This window comes from Microtus pennsylvanicus, chromosome 11, assembly GCF_037038515.1.
Source record: "Microtus pennsylvanicus isolate mMicPen1 chromosome 11, mMicPen1.hap1, whole genome shotgun sequence".
Classification (NCBI taxonomy): domain Eukaryota; kingdom Metazoa; phylum Chordata; class Mammalia; order Rodentia; family Cricetidae; genus Microtus; species Microtus pennsylvanicus.
Genome location: NC_134589.1, coordinates 84789565 through 84805674, shown reverse-complemented (window position 1 = coordinate 84805674; position 16110 = coordinate 84789565). Strand labels below are relative to the sequence as shown.

General features: G+C 47.9%; 1 protein-coding gene across 2 annotated transcripts in view; it reads left to right on the top strand.

Moving 5' to 3' along the window:
- Slit3 (slit guidance ligand 3) overlaps positions 1-16110 on the top strand; it is a 593809-nt gene that overhangs the window by 200538 nt on the left and 377161 nt on the right. The window contains exon 1 of one of the 2 annotated variants that reach the window (XM_075941331.1): positions 4994-5094. The exons of the other annotated variant lie outside the window; for it this stretch is intronic. Within the exon in view, the coding sequence (XP_075797446.1) occupies positions 5009-5094 (86 nt within the window). The 5' untranslated portion in view covers positions 4994-5008. Of the gene's footprint in view, positions 1-4993; positions 5095-16110 lie in introns of those variants that run through there. 2 annotated transcript variants of the gene reach the window in all.

Sequence of the window (16110 nt, the reverse complement as noted above, 5' to 3'; positions counted from 1 at the left end):
AGAATAACCTCTCCTAAGAATAAACTTTGGAGAATAGGGAACATTACAGCCGTTTGCCGGTACCCTGATGGGTCTTTATAAGCACATGTCACACTGTAGCTTCCTAGAACCCCCATTGTGCCACAGCCACCTGGCAAAGATGGGCAGACTTATCTTCCCTTTCATGGCGGCCACTGTCCGCCCCGAACCCCAGCACCTCACAGACTGGTCCCTGCCTTTTCCAACCAGCGCCTGTGTTTCCTGTATTAGAAAATTGAGACATCTGCCCACAAAACAGCAACGTGGTGTGTCCCCAGGGACACTGTCATTAGTGTTGTCTTCTAGGGGTGCTCTGGCCCTCTGACCTCTGACCTCCCAACTCATACCTTTCCAAAGCAGGCAAAGCCCTGTGTGTTGTATACAGAAGAGTAGGAAGACAGAGAAGGTGGGGGCATTGGGAGAGAATGTCAAATTAGAACTCAGCATATTGGTCTAGGGAAACAGCTTTTTTCCTTATTCATAAGGATTAAATTCTACTTGACTGTCAAAGGTGTATTATCCTCCCTGTAAATTTTTGAAAAAATGCAGAAAGTATAAAAGAAACTAGAAAAAAAATGACTCATGACATCATCGATCTTTATCTATATTTTGGCCCATTTCTTTTCAGTACTAACTGTCATTAATTGTATTACAGATACCTTTGTTGGTGTGTGTGTGTTCGTTCTAACAAAATTATTCCAGAACCATGGTGACATGTTACTTCAAGTGTTTCAAAAGTAGTATGAGGGCTCTTGTGGTACTTACTGGGGTGCCCATGGTTTACCTAACACTGCCTCCTACTGGCCTGGCAGATAGAGCCTGAATGCACAAGGCATCCATGCTTCCTGGATGCACAGAGTCCCAGAGCAGGCACAGTACAGACCTCTGGTCCCTTCCCTGCACCTCCACAGGTGGTTCTGCTCTGGAGAACAGTGGCAGGTAGGAGCGATTGGCCCCCGACTCTCTAGCCCATACCCACCTGGGAAGGGAGGGCCACACTTGCAGCCAGACCTCCAACTGTGCTAAGGAATCATCGGTCCCTCTCTTCAGTCATGTCTGGGCCCTTATTGTCATTTCTTTCCGCCTCATACTTCTCCCCCCGCCCCATCCCAGCCAATCCACTTAGGAGCTGTTTCTCAAACTGTGGGAAAAGGGTCCTGTGTTTTGTTTTTGCGAAAGACAAAATAACATGCTTCGAGGGCGTCGAGTGTCAAACTTGTACACATTTACTCAATTTCCCAGCTGCTGACTCTCACTGCTGGCTGAGAGCAGCCCGTTCCAGCCTCAGCTCTGGTCCACAGACCACGTTCTGAGTGTGCTGACCCATGGAGCTTTCCCGGTGCGGAACTGTCTCTCCCTCTACAGTCTTGTCCATCTCCCCGCCCACCAGCCAGTCTCTTCCTGCGGATACTTAGAGCCGGTGTGTTGCCTGTGCAGGTCGGCACCCTCATCTAAAAGTCTGAAATGGGAAATTTATCAAGCATCATTAGGACACTCCAAAAGTTCTGGATGTTGGAAGAGCCTCATAGTTTTGGATTAAAGATGTCTACTGCTGACGTCTCTGCGAAGACTGTAAAATGTGAAACCCTTCAGTCTGGAGCACATTGGGTTCCAAGCATGCCTCGTCAGGGATGGTCAACCTTCGCTAATAGTGAGAAAATAAGCATGTGGGCCTTGACCTTTGCCCTTATTTCTGATCAAAATGGACGTCCAGAAAGCAAATTAAGAATAAAGGACTTAAAGACAAGATCTCCTGAGTAAATTGGGAGCGCGGGGACCGTGGGAGAGGGTTGAAGGGTGGGAGGAGAGAAGGAGGGGAGCAGATGAGACAAAAAAAAAAATAAAGAACTTGGCCAGGCAGTGGTGGTGCACACCTTTAATGCCAGCACTTGGGAAGTAGGGGCACGTAGGTCTGAGTTGAGACCTTGGGGAACAAAAAGGAGAAAGAATAAAGGGCTTGTGTATTCTTCAGGCCCTTGATGCTGTTATCAAACTCCTTTCCGAAGTTGGTACCAGTTTCTCACCAGCAGGCATTGCGAGGTTCAGCTTTATTGGGCGCCCTGCTAGTATTGACAGCTATTTAATGATTTTTGTATTCTATCCTTGCTCTGTGGGCAGTCAAAAAGAAATACCATCTCTGTGTGTTTCTCATTTACATTTCTAGTCAGGCCGAGCCTATTTCATATGTTCATTTTGTAAATGGATTTTCAGGCTCAGTGGTTAACCAGCAAGACCTAGAGGGAAGCCTGCCACAGGTGCTTCATTCCAGAGCCGGTCCCTTCCAGGCCCTGTGGCCTGGGAGACTGCTGACAATTGTCAGGGCCTTTCTGAGAGCTACCCAAGCAGCAGACTCCTCAGGAGATGTCTAGGGCTTCACCCCATGGCTGCCCTTTCTGTTCCTTGCCGTCTGTCTGCTCCAGCTCCAAGTTGGTCAAGCTTCCTTCTTTTCATTTCTTGGGGTTTTTTTTAAATATATTTTTTTATTTGTAAATTGATGTATTTGTGTCTGTGTCTCTGTATGCCCAGGTGCATGCCCCTGTGCACGTCCAGGAGAGGGTGTCCGTCCCTCCTAGCTGGCGTCCCAGGGTTTTGTGGCAGGGTATCTGGCTTCTTATGTGCTGGTGTCAGAACTCTGGTTCTCAAGTTTATGCAAAAATGCTCTTTCCCATAGAGCCTTCTCTCCAGATCCTGTTTTTGTTTTGTTTGGTTGGTTGGTGTGATTGTTGTTTAACTGATATAATGTTTTAGTCCTTAGACCAAGTGGATCTTGAACTTGTGGCTCTTAAACGCTGATATTACAAACATGACCTGCCACATCCAGTTTCGTTCATGTTTTCTTTGTAGCAAAATGAGGTGGTTGGCTAGTGTAGCCCCTGAGTTTTTCTTCCGTGGCTTTAACCATTATCCTGGAAGAAAAAATACTGATGCTAGCATAGACTCCAACTTCAGAAGGACCCAGTGTCTGGGAGCATAAGCGCCATTGGTATCAGAAGAGGGTTAGCACCTTCGTTAAGGAATCCAACCTCTGAGGAATGTTTTTGGGTTCTCCACAGAATTAAGGTCTTGCTTGGGAGCTTTCAGGAGAGGTGATGGCGCTGAGGTAGCTGGAGGTCAAAATCACCATGAGGCTGCCCAGAACACCTAGGCTGTTTCTGCCTGTCCTTTGAACCCTGCCTCTCTTCACTGTGTCTTCACTGAAGGAACTTTCTGCTCAGCCACCCCAAAGTCCAAGAAGATGGTCCCACATTGGGACTGGCTGGGCACTGCCTCGTCCTCTCAGACACCGTTAAGGTTGCCACTGCCTGGCTGGAGTGGTGCAGTAATGACGGGTTTGACGCCAGGCAGTTCCGAGCTACAGCAGTAGCGTCCTTCTTTCTGTATCATTAGTTTCACTTAGGCTTAGACAGCCACTCCTGTGACCTGGATTGGAGGAATTGGAGTGGATCTAGACGATTAAAAGACCTTTACACTTTGCAGGTTATCGCTCAGTAGCATAAGACCAGAGAAGCCAAGGGGAAACCTTTTGCCCTGTTTATTGCAAGGATGATTTTAGGTGGGAGTAATTGACCGATGCAATCGTTTGCATGTATGTCCCAGGTCTGCCCATTGGGTGAGATGATGTTAAGGTTCCAGCCCTGGGGTTGCCAGCAACCTCAAAGACAGTGAGCTTGCTCCGCAGAGATGCTATGCTAGACCAGGAAGCTCTTTTATCACCCAGGAGTGCACTCAGCCACGTGTGTTTCCAGATGACCTGCTCCAGCTCCGAGTGACACTTTGTTGTTCCTGTAGGGTCCCAGGAAGCCTAGATAGAAGTGGAAGTGAAGAAATCAAAGAATCAGGGTCTGGGGAGAACTGGCTGCAGATGGCAACCCAGGAGATTGGGTCTCTGAAGCCAGGAGAAACCGATCTATGGGTTGAGCTTGGTAAGAGCTCACGGTAGCTAAGAGCTGTTTCTAGAGGTTAGGTGCTTCTGCGGGGCACGCCAGTAACACAAGTAGGTGCAGCTGGGCAGGGGGCAGTGGAGGGAACTGGGCTCCTCCAGCCAACAGGGAGTCTTTGTAAAGGCAAAGAAAAGGGGCCTTTCCACTCAGGGGAGGTCAGCTTAGCTGGCTTTCATTCCAGTCCTTTGTGCCTTCAACAGGGAGAACCTTAAAGAGACCAGATACAGTGCCCTGGGCCCTGAGATAGGGCAGCCCTGCTCAGCCCAGGACAACTTGATCAAGGGTGGAGGCCTAGTGATAATGCAGCTGCCGCTAAGTTTGTAGAAGTTGTGTGTGTGTGTGTGTGTGTGTGTTCTTTCATTTCCCTTTCTAAAATGGAAGCTCGGACCCACATTTTTGTTTCCCATGAATATAACCAGTGTCATCCCAAAGGCTTGAGTGAGCAAGGCTATGAGTTTGTAGACACTGGGATATAAAGGGGTTTTCCTGCACCCTTCACCCCCACTTGCAACAGGGATTGAGGGTCCCACGGCTCTTTTCTTCACTCTTATATTCCCACGAGTACATTTCAGAGAAGTATCAAATTGGGGAGAAGTGAGGTGCAGGGCCTGTGAGCCAGCTGTTCTGAAATAAGGAAGAGCTAACCACGAGGGGTGATTTCGCTCCAGGTGGGTATTTTAAATAGTCAGTCACAAGCCTTCCCTACTTAATTGCCTACCAGACATGAAGATTCTGGGTCAGTTGGCCCCTGGGTGTCAGCGCCGAGGAAGGGGCGGAATAGTTTCTGAAGAGCTGTGGCAATCCACACCCAGGGGCAGGTTCTATCCAGAGGCTGGTGGTTGCTGCTGCCTCAGACAGTGTTTGGGCTTCCCTGCTGAGCCTGCATTGAGTGCATATAGATGGCCCATTAAACCCTGAACTGACAAACACGCAGCCTGCCGAGGGGCCCTTTGAAGAGCTGGAGATCACAGGGATGATTTCCTGTTTGCCAGTTTGTAGCTTCAGATCACATCTTTTCGGATCCTGTTAAGTTTTACTGAGGCTTGCTGATGGTACTCAGCACCCAGCACCTTTTGCTACAAGCGCTAAGCCTTCACAGGTGGCACTTCCGTTTCCTCTGCTACTTGGCTTGCAGGTGTGTATGCTCAGAGTGGGAGGGACATGGTAGGGAGTAAAATGGTTTCTGTTGTTGTTTTGTTGCGGGGGTGGGGGAGTGCCAGCTCGCTCAGAATCCTTCCTGTGGTGCTGTTCTATGAGGGTACAGGGCTATCCTTCTGCTCCTGCATGTGCACGGCATATGTTGTCCAAATTGCCAAGAGTATTTGGCTGGTAAATGCAGATACACCTAGAGCCGGCCCTTCATGTCCTTGGGTCCTCCACGGACATATTCAATATTCAGCCAACTGTGGGTTGTAGATATTGAGGGAAAAAAATCTTGTCTCTACTGAACATGTTCATATTCTTTCTCATATTTTTCTTGTCACTATTTTCTAAACATGCAGCATTCAATTGTTACTGTATGAGATATTGTAATTCATATAGAAATCATTTAAAGTCTCCAGTAAGATGTCAGTAGGCTTCAAAACACTGTACTGCTTCACAGAAGGAATGTGGGCATCTGCAGATGGGGTGTCTAGAACCAGTCACCTCTGGTACCAAGGCAAGACTTGGAATTGTGAATGGACTCAATTATTCTGTTGGTTTGAAACCTTTATGTGTCCTGTTCCTCAAATTGGGTGACCAGTTGGGTCCCAAATAGCATTGAGGGGCAGTACTTCTCACAGGCAATTGAGGGGCCCAAGCTTCCACTTTGGATGTTATATAGGACAAGCATTTAACACAATCAGTATATCTGTCTCTGTGGTTCCTTTATTTGTTTTGGACTCATAAGAAAAAATTACTAGATTCTAATTGTGCCTTTGCCCTGTTTCAGGCTCTAGTAGGAGGTGGGGGGAGGGACTTCACTAGGAAGAGGGTCACTCGCCTATAGCTGCTGATGTAAGGTACTGGCATAATGGAAAAGCATTAAACTCCATCATTATCTCTATCACGATTACACTTTTATTTCATGGTTTTTGGTTTATATACCGGACAAGTAAGTGGCAAATTTGAGTGACTCTGATTCTCTCAGTCCTGACACTGTCATTTTTTCCCATTCTGTACAAGGTTTTGGTAGACAGACAGATAGACAGATGGACACTTTTCCAAACCCCTGAGTGCCGGGAGGGTAGGTGGGGGAGAACAAGTAACCAAACACTCTGAAGCATTTGCAGTTTAGTCAGTGGAGAGATGGCTTTGCAGTTCTTCACTGAACCTCCTCAGAGCTCGCTGAGACATAAGTGCACAGTGCTAAAAGCAGGTTCTCGTGTGGAGGAAGAGATGGGTTAGTGGTGAAGGGCGCTTGCTGGTTGAAGCCTGACTCAGCCAGCGCTGGTGTTGCCTCATAATTCCCTGTATTCCCCCGCTCAGAAGGATCTAGTGCCCTCTTGTGGCTTTTGGGAACACACACACACACACACACACACACACACACACACACACGAGTCTTCAAAAAAAGAGAACACTTCAACATCTTTTTAATTGGATGTTTAACAGAAACTTAAACTGTAAAGAACAAAGAAAAACAGAAAACCTAGAAAACTTGCAGGTTTAAGACTGACATAGGAAACGCTGGCTTGTTTTGTTGTCATGGTAACAAGCTGTGGCCCGTAGTGAAGGACACTTACTGTGTTACCTAGTACACATCCCTTTGCCACTCCTAGCTTTGTTTCTCTCCTCTACAAAATGAGTGCTGTTTGTGTTAAAAGGGTCGTGGGTGTCTGTTTCCTTACAGTTCCGTCAGTGGCACAGTGTGTGTGTGGGGGGGGCCCTAGGCTCACACTTTGTGTAAATGCCGGCTTGGTGATGGTGTGACCCTGGGAAAATCATTCAGCTCCCCTAAGCTTTATTTATTTTTTTAAAAATAAATCGATGCTTCCTTGTTGTTATGAAGACCAAAACAGTACATGACAGAGAGAAAAGAACATGATCTGTCCACAGATGAAGGCGTGCTAAACTTGGGGCGTTCTTACCTGCCTTGAACTGTGGCCCACTTTGAGTCCTATTTTGTCATGTTTGCAGCAGCCAGGACCTCTGACTCCTTACCTGCCGGTGAGTGTGCTGAGTAGATCATTTAAAGACTCGTGACTTTCTAGAGCAGGACCTGGGTGCCACATGTATGAATGTCCCCAAGCTCTCGGCTGCTCCAAAACATGCCACAAAACCCCCATGGTACAGACCAGGTTAGCCATGGTACAAGGCACATGACTAGGACCCTAGTTGGCACAAAGGCCCAGAGTTTCCTACCAGTTCCCCAGGGCGTGGTAGGTATTCCAAATTGTGAAACTACGGGTCCCTGTCAGTAGTGGTGGCCTAGCCTAAGAGTGGAGACCCTGCAAAACCCTCTGCATTCACTATCTGAAGCCCCACTCCTCTCCCTCCCAGGAACCTCTGGGCCTCGTGCCCTCCACCCTCAGGAAAGAGAAAAGTGTAACACCCTACTATGAAAACCCCAGAGGCAAGAAGCAGAGTTCAGCCTTAGAAATTTCCTTCTTTGTAAGTGGCCTGTTCCACAGAGTCTCTGATGCCCTTTGTTCTCCCAGGCCATACTCAAGGATCCCAGACCAGAAGGAGGGGAGCAAGGGGGAGACGGGGCTTCAGCAGCCCCAGAGCTGTCTGCATTTGTTCCACCAGAAGCTCCAGGTGGAGGCTATCCCAGCAGCTCCTCCAAGGGAGCTGAGTTTTTCTGGTGTTTTCTTCTTCTCTCCGCACCCCCTAAAATCCATGAAATCTGATAAATGGCTGTTCAGAAAAGCCCCTTGCAGATGCTCGCTATGGTGATGATGCTTCATAAGCTAGCGTGTTTGCAACTCACCTTGGATCTGAGTGTACCAGCAATGCCCTGCGATCCAGAGGTGATGTTTAGAGACCGCTCGACTTACGCAAAGCTTGAAGGATGGATGACAGACGCTAAGGAGATCTTCCTGGATACAGAGAAGGGTAGACTAGCCAAGAGATTGGGGAAGAGGGAAGATTATTGAAAATAGTTTCCATAGATGTGTCTTTAGTGTGGTTTTTGTTCGTTTGTTTTTAAAGAAGAGGAAATAATATTTGCTGGCTTGTACCTTGTACCTTTCCCCTGGAAGGAAGCTGGAGGGTGTGCAGCTTTGGGACCCTGATGTCAGGGACCCACTCTCCAGCTCCTGAGACCTTGGGTACCTTTTCCTTTTCTTCCAGGTAGAATCGTAATTCACCTGCAGAATAATGGTTCTGCCCGGCGAGAGGTACCTCCCTTAAAGCATTCTTTTATTACAGGTTAAATTCTCAACATGTCAAAGGGCCCAGTGGAGTGACTGGCATTTGTCCGCTAAGTCAACCTGACTGGACACAGACTCAGTGGCTCCTTAGTCAGGCTACTGTCAGAGCCTCCTTGGTCTCTGGGTTTGCCTGGGTTCTGCTTCTTCAAGAATCCTAGTGAGTTTGGCTAGTAGGTACCTGGATCCCTGAGACTTGATCAAGTTTTTATGTTTCATCTTAGTAATTTTCCATCCACGGTACCGCCCCCCACCACCACATCCACATACCTTCTCCGTGTCCATAGAGCCCCATGTGTATATGTGGATGGTGCCACGGAGGTACAGGAACCATCAGCCTCCTCTTCTTCCTCCTCCTTTCTCTTCCTAGTCTTCCTCTCGTTATTTTCTTCCCTTTCTTTCCTCTTCTTTTTCAGCACTCAAGATCCTATCTCTGACTCTTCCACTGTGGCCTGGGCAGCTAGACTCTTCCTTTTCACCGAATACATAGAATTGTTGTCTGCCTAGAGACTAAAGGTGGAAGGTAGAGCCTTCTTTGTTGAGCTCAAGACTGTGAAACCTCCAAACCAAACAAACAGGCACAAAATAGAGCTGAAAGGAGGCAGGTGTGCAACATGCAGGGTTCCTGTCACTCTCTGGTGTACACAACCATCCAAGCAAACACAGCTGAACACCTTGGGATCCAGGCAGCCTTTGCTTCCCAGGGGGAAAGGGGGAGGGATTCTGGAGTCTTCAGTGTTGTCATGCTGAGTCTCAGCAGGATGAGGGCCTTTCTGTTCTTTCTCTATCTCAGTGTATTCTTTTTTGTTTAAGAGGGTAAATGGGAAACGTTTTTATTGTTATTTCCCGACCCCGCCCAAGTCCCGTGCTATTGGAAAGTTTGTTCTGGAGTCAGAAAGAGTTGAGGGTGTGATGCCAAAGAGTCTCATCTTTGAATCCTCGATTTCTCTTTCCCGGGCTTGCCCATTAATTTTCACTGCCCCCCCCCCCAGGTTAAGTATAAGATTCTGGAAACTTCTTCCCCAGTTATACATACTGCATACAAAGAACTTTTACCAAACAAGAAGGACACGTAGAGAACGAAAGCAGGAGAAACCAAGGGAAAATAGAAAAGAAAAACTGAAGCAAAGACAGCGTGGTGGAGTCTGTTTGTCCTTCTGTAACAAAACACGTGAGAGTAAGTGGTTTATAAAGACCAGATTCATTTTCTGGTGGTTCTGGAGGCTCTGAAGCTGGAAATCACAATGGAGTCTGGTGACGGCTTCTTGCTGAATTATCACATGGCAGAAGGTAGAAGGGCAGAGAGAGCAACCCCTCCCAGGATCACTTTCATAACAGCGTTGAACACTGTCATGAAGGGTGAGCCCTCCTATTCCAATCACCTCCTGAAGCTTTCAATTCCTCTGAAGAATTTCATTTTTAGTTAGGCATACGTGTGCATCCAGCGTGTGTGGATATGCGCATGTGAGCGCAGGTGCCTGCAGAGGCCGGAGGCGTTTGAGTCCCTGGAGCTGGAGTGGTTGTGAGCCGCCTGATTTAGGGGCTGGAACCAAATTGAAGTTCTCTGCAACAGCAGTCAGTGCCCTCCACTGCTGAGCTACCCCTTCCGCTCCCAGGTTTCAGCTCTCCGTATCATTGCGGTTCAATTAGGTTTCAACATGAACTTGGAAGAGAAGAGGCTTCCAAACTGCACTGCAGTGGAAGGCTGCAGGCAGAGCCTCAGGAGAAAAGCCGTGTCATTTTCCTGACGTCAAAGCTTGCAGAAGGCACTTGTCTGACTACTTACTGTGGAATGCTTGTTATGTGCTAGGCTCTGGTTAATCATCACAGTCTACAGAATAAATTCTGATCTCTTGTAAATCTAAAGAAAAATCCCTTAATGCCACTGGCCTTTGATAAGACTCCTCATAAACTACGGGGGAAATGCAAGGCTTCTTTTTTCCCATGGCCTCTCAGCATCGCTCGGGCCAGGGGCAACCCACCCCAGCACAAGCGCTAGTAGCGTCTATTGTACGAAACTTCCTAGGGCTCCTTTTGTGCGTAGTCATCCAAGGAGCAGGGGCTTAGCTTTGTGAAAGGATGCTAACCTCTCACACAGCAGATTCTTAGAGAAACTGGGTGTTCCCATCTTGACCCCATTCTAAAATGTAAGACCCCCCCAACACATACATAAACCCCACTGTTGGGATTTGTGGGGTTATAAAGCTGTAGGCAGACACCACAGATCTAATCATTAGTCCATAGCCAGTGGCTCTGTGAGTGGTGCGGAGAAAGAACTAGCCGAAATCTGAGAGAAGACACAGAGCAAAGCCAGATCTTTAAGGCTCTGAAATTCCAAAGCCACTGCGGAGGTAAATGATATTCGCAATACCTCTCTCCTAACGCATCAGAAGCGGAGTCTTTTTGTTTCTACCTTAAACGAACCAGGGTCCGTTAACACACCACAGATTTTCAGCACAGAGAGCTCTCACAGGGCCCACTGTGACCAAGCTGGAGTGTGGATGAGTACTTTCCAGACCCTGGAGTTTTAGACAACAGTCCTTGTCAAAACGCCTCCAACATCACCAGATTTTAGGAGACGATTTTTAATGTTTCCTAGCATCGACACACACATACACCAGCAGCACCAGGGCCACACCTACAGAGAGCAGTCTGGCTTGGCATTTATGGTACAGAAAGACATTTTCTCTCCAGTATATGTGTGTTTCACTGGTTCAAGAAAATGCTCAGAAATCCTGACATCAACAGGCCTCTCCTCTCTCCCCCTAAGGTATACAGAGATACCTTAGATTTTCTCATGGGGTGAGAAATGATGATGGCAGTATCAAACCCAGCTACACCCCCACGTGTCTGGTCCAAAATGAGAACAAGGAGACCATCGATCACTCCCAGGTGGCCAATGGTGAACCAACCATAAGCAGAGTCTCTGGGTGATGAATTATGTTTATGTCTTGACTCTCTTCTCTGACAGTTGGCCTTCTGCAATGAATTTCCCAAGTTAGAGAACCACTCCAGGTGTGAGAGTAACTCAGGATTCCAGGCTCTCAGCCTAATTAATTCGATCACAGGGTGGCGATTAAAGAGGTCAGCGGTGACATTTTCAGAGAGCACCTTCTGCCTTCCCAGCAGCTAGCTTGTCCTAGGGCTGCAATTCTTAGCGGTTCTGGCAGTGGGGAGTGGGAGGGGGTGGCAACAGGTACTTGAGCCCTTCTTTCAGCCGTTTGTATCAGTGATAGACCAGGGCCAAGCCACAGTTGGGTCCCCCTGGGATGATCATCAGCCGTACATCAGAAGGCTTTCCAATGGCAGAAATGTTGTCATCCCTGCAGTAACCCCAGGGTTATGGCTGTCCTTTTCATCCCCTGCTGCAGCTTGCTTCTTAGGAGAAGGGGCCTTCGGAAAATTGTCTCTCAGAGCTTCTGCTTCCACAAGCTGTAAACTTAGGTTGCCAGAGGACCTGCTTCACATGATATGTTTGAGGAGTAAGTGAGCTTTGCATGGACAACGTTTTGGATAGTGCCTGGGACGGGAGACACTCAGTAGATGTTCATCTGTGACATCTCCGTTAGTGTTGTTTATACCAGAACTATGTCTCTCCGAATTCCTAGTTGAAGGCCACGGAACCAGAGTGTAGGTAATTTAAGCATAAAAGAAATATATTAAAAAATTGATATTGAGCATCCTTTAGAATTACTTAAAGACCAAGCAAATGCCATGTAGAAATCACACTTGGCTCACAATATCCAGCATCACCCATGAGCCTTGCCCTGTGAGGAAAACACTGACTTTTCATCTAGCTCAGGAGACTGTAGAGTGCTTGTCAGACATCTCTAGAAGGGAATGGCGTGCAGCTCTCTCTAGCCCCATTGCCCTAGAACTAGACCTTTATCAGTTGCCTTTAGAGATGATTCTTCCAAATTCTTGCCTCTTTGAGGAATAGCCCTCATTCTTGGCTGATCCATTGCGGTTGTTGCTGCGAGAGTCTGGGAAAACACTTATCTACCATTAGCCAGGTTTCTAAGATAACAAGGTTTCTCGTGCCTAAGCCCAAAGAGAAGAGATTTCCCCAAACATTAAAAGGAGGAGGAACAATGACAGAACATGAGAAAGGATGACCAAAGGGAGGGTTCTTTTTATGGGGGTGAGGGCACATTGCAAGGTTGGATTTATCCATGGTCGCGGATGTCATGTATATAAGACTGGCCTGTGGTCAACCTGAAACTAGACTCTAGACATGGACTGTGATGTCTCTTCCATCCCAATGAGTGGAGACCTGTGGAAAGTTAAGAGAGGGAGGTCTCCTTCGCCCCAAGAGGACCTAGTGATAAGAGGGGGCAAGGGGCAGGGAGCTATCCCCCAAGGATGAATAAGAAGAATTCAACCAAAGCAGAACATCGGGGTGGCAGGAATCCAGTCTGAGGGATAGTATCCCATTATTTTTATGCTCCCTATGCTGTGTGAGCAGTTGCCAATAAATATTAAATGGATGGCTAATGTCACTGGATTAGCTTCTACCTGTGGGCTTGCAGGTAGGCTTTGGAGGAAGGTAACATGTCTGTAGGTGGCAAGAATCCTTCACTAGAGCAGGTTGAGCTCCTGCAGAAGGAGCTGTTGCAAGATCTCTAGAAGGAAGAGCATTAGAGACAGAAGAGAAAGTGGATAACAGGCAAAGCATCCCAGACACTTGGACCAGACTGGACAGAAAAATGCCCAAGGGACCACTCCATCCAGTGGCCCGGCTGCGTGTGGGGGTGGTGGGGAGTGGATTTTATCATCTGTGGCTGGGCCCCCACTGCTACCAGCTGACCTTTGCCATCTGGAGTCAAGAACCATTCCCAACCCTCTCCGTGGGTGGTGATGTCAGGATCATAAAACTGCCCCAGACAGGCGTAACCTGCCACTTGCATGGTGGCTCTGTTTGATCCATCGGAGACTCATAGCCTTGAACAATAAGTTATATCTTCATCTGTGCTCACCTTTCACCAGAGTCCCCTCGGAACAGGAAAGAATTGAAGTGAATAATGAGGCCATTGGCCCCGTTGGGAGTCCTTGGTGCCTAAGCTTTTCAGTCCTCACAGCCCTCCAGGGAAGACCAGCAACTCTTGACACGCCTCATTTGATAGATGAGGCATTGAGGCTTCAGGAAGCTTCTACAGCTTCTCCAAGGTCACATGGCAGCAACGAGAAGACAGATCTGAGTCTTCTCACTTAGTCCAGTGATGCTGCAGTTGGCACCGCCCTTGGTGACTTCTGTGACCCCAGGAGACACCATCCAGTGGGAAGGAGGTGGCAGGATTAAAGAAGAGAACAAAGGCCTGGAGTTTCCTTTTCCCAGAGCAGGGCAGAAAGCGCTCTCCATGTGACTAGTTCTTGCTGTTCATGTCAGGCTTCTAAATGTGCAGAGCCCTCACCAAGCCCGCGTTAATGTAGCGAGTCCCTTCTATCTTGATGGAGTGCCCTCACCTGCAGGCAATACTTCCTCTCCCCCTTCCTGAGCTCTGGAATGAGATTTGGGTCATTATCGTACATCTTCATAAAGGACCCTTTTGGCTATTGGGGAATCAGAACTGAGCTATTCTAGTCCTAATTCAGCCCAACTTAGACCCATGTGACATCAAAGAGCTTTTATTGCCTTCTAGGGTTTCGGTGATATTCCAAGACCCTTGCACCTGCCTTTTCTCCCCCTTCCTCCTTTAACTATACTGACCCAGTACCTCTCTCCAGCCTGCCCCATTCCCACCCTCCCAACCCCACAGAGCAGTTGAGAAAGCGAGACTGTTTCCTAAATGAGACGCCAAGTAAGTCCTACTGGTAACTCAAGAATACAAGGTCTACATGGGAAGGCAGGTCGGGCAGAATTTCAATCCCCATGGTGATCCTGGATTCTAGGCTTACACACCGCAAAGACTGCATGTCAAAGGCTGCTGCCGAAACCTCCCCTAAAGTCGAGGCTGGTGTTATTAGGAGGAAATGCAGAGCACCGAGAATCCCAGCCCTGTACAACTTTATTAGAAGGGCTGAGCCCAAGTAAACAAAGTGTACAGTATGAGAAAAGGCCTCGTCTACTACGCTTTCCTACTGTAGACATTGATCATACGGTGTGCCCTGGACACGGTAATCGGTGTTTTATGAACTGTCTTTCCCTCAAAGGCTTTTTTTCTTCTTCTTCCTTCACTTTGCTCAAAATAAGAATTTAATTAAACTCTGGGTTTTTCCTGCCGCTGCTACCTTTTAGAACAGTGAAATAGTGTTAGCAGTTCAGGGCTGTGCAGAAATGAGTTCAGTGGTGCTTCAGAGACACTGTTGGGTGTGAGTTACAATGGCCCCTCTTAGGGACAGACGCTAACACAGCAGCGTCTGGAGGACTCGGTGTGGTAAAGGCTTTGACGGCGATAACCACACAAATCAATTAGTCTCAAGACTCACTGTGTGTTTGTTTCATAACTAAGACCACAACCAGTCTCTTAAATATTCCTTATAAGGTAGGTCTTCTTATATAACATACTTTACACATGGGAAAACTAAGGCTTGAGGCAATTTAAGCACCTTGTTCTGGGTAGGAGGGAAGGAAGCCAGAGTCCATGCCCAGTCTCTGTCTCTAAATGCTAAGGACCTACTGCTGTGGCCTCTGCCTTTTAAGGATGAAGGTTGATTGACGATGGTCAAAGCAACCCATGAGTCTAAAAAGCTTTTAAGGTCAGTTTGAAGGTTGATGCTCCAGGCTTCTCTGTAGAGGTAAAGTAGTGGGAGAATCTAGGCATCCGTTGGTAGACAGGACTGTGGCATTCAGCCAATGGATTGGGGGAACTCAGGTGATGAATCTGGCCTTTGCATCCTTAAATACCTCAGAAGGTCAGCTCTGCACAGAAACCCTGATGCTGCACGGAGAGCTCGATCCTCCCGGTTGGCAAACATTAGCTGGTTGAAATACTTGCTGATGGAAATACCGATAGCACGCTGACAAAAGTTCAGACCCGTTTCGAAAGGTCACCTCGACCGACCAAGCAAGTAGTTCGAGTTTGCCTCCTGTGTTTCTCTGGCCAGACTTTTTGCCGTGGCCTCCAACTTTTTAGTCCTCTTTCAGCGCGTTGATCAAGTGACTCGAGATGACTTAAGATTGCAAAACAGGGTGTGCGCTGATCAGAAACTTCCCTTTCACCTGGGCCGGGACTGCAGCTAGATGTCTGCCTACAGCAGCAGCCCCCCTAAAAGGGGGCTGACACATTATTGGGATGCCACATGAATCAGGTACTTCCTGGGCACACCCCTGAGTGTATGATATGGCAAAGCCTATATAGTATTAGTGTGTTGAAGGGCCCACACGCCATTCAGTCTGTATCCTGTCCATCACCCACCCACTTAAAACCCAAGAAATTAGCTTCAGACCTTCGTTTTCCCCCAAATTTGATGAGATTAGTTTGACATCTCAATTCCCATTTGTCTTCCCGTTTGACTCTATTCTGCTCTTGCTCTTCAGTCCCATCCTATCGCCTGACTCCTGACCTTTGCCAGTGGTCACACCTTCCACACTTCAGGAGAGCTGCCTTCCTCACATCTTCTGATCCTGGTCCGACCCCACCTGTCATCTTCCTTGTGGGTCACCGCCACCTTCAGATGAAGGAGGGTGCCCCTTCTTCTGTGGTCTGGTCTGGTTCTAGATGGCTGTTTGTCACCCCGGTGTACGTAGTTACTATTGCTTCATTTTTCACAGCCCTCTCTGCACCTTCTCTCTTTCTTTTCCTTTGCTTCTTCACTGATATCTTGGTACTCCCAGGCTGGGTCATGTAGCCCGATCCCTC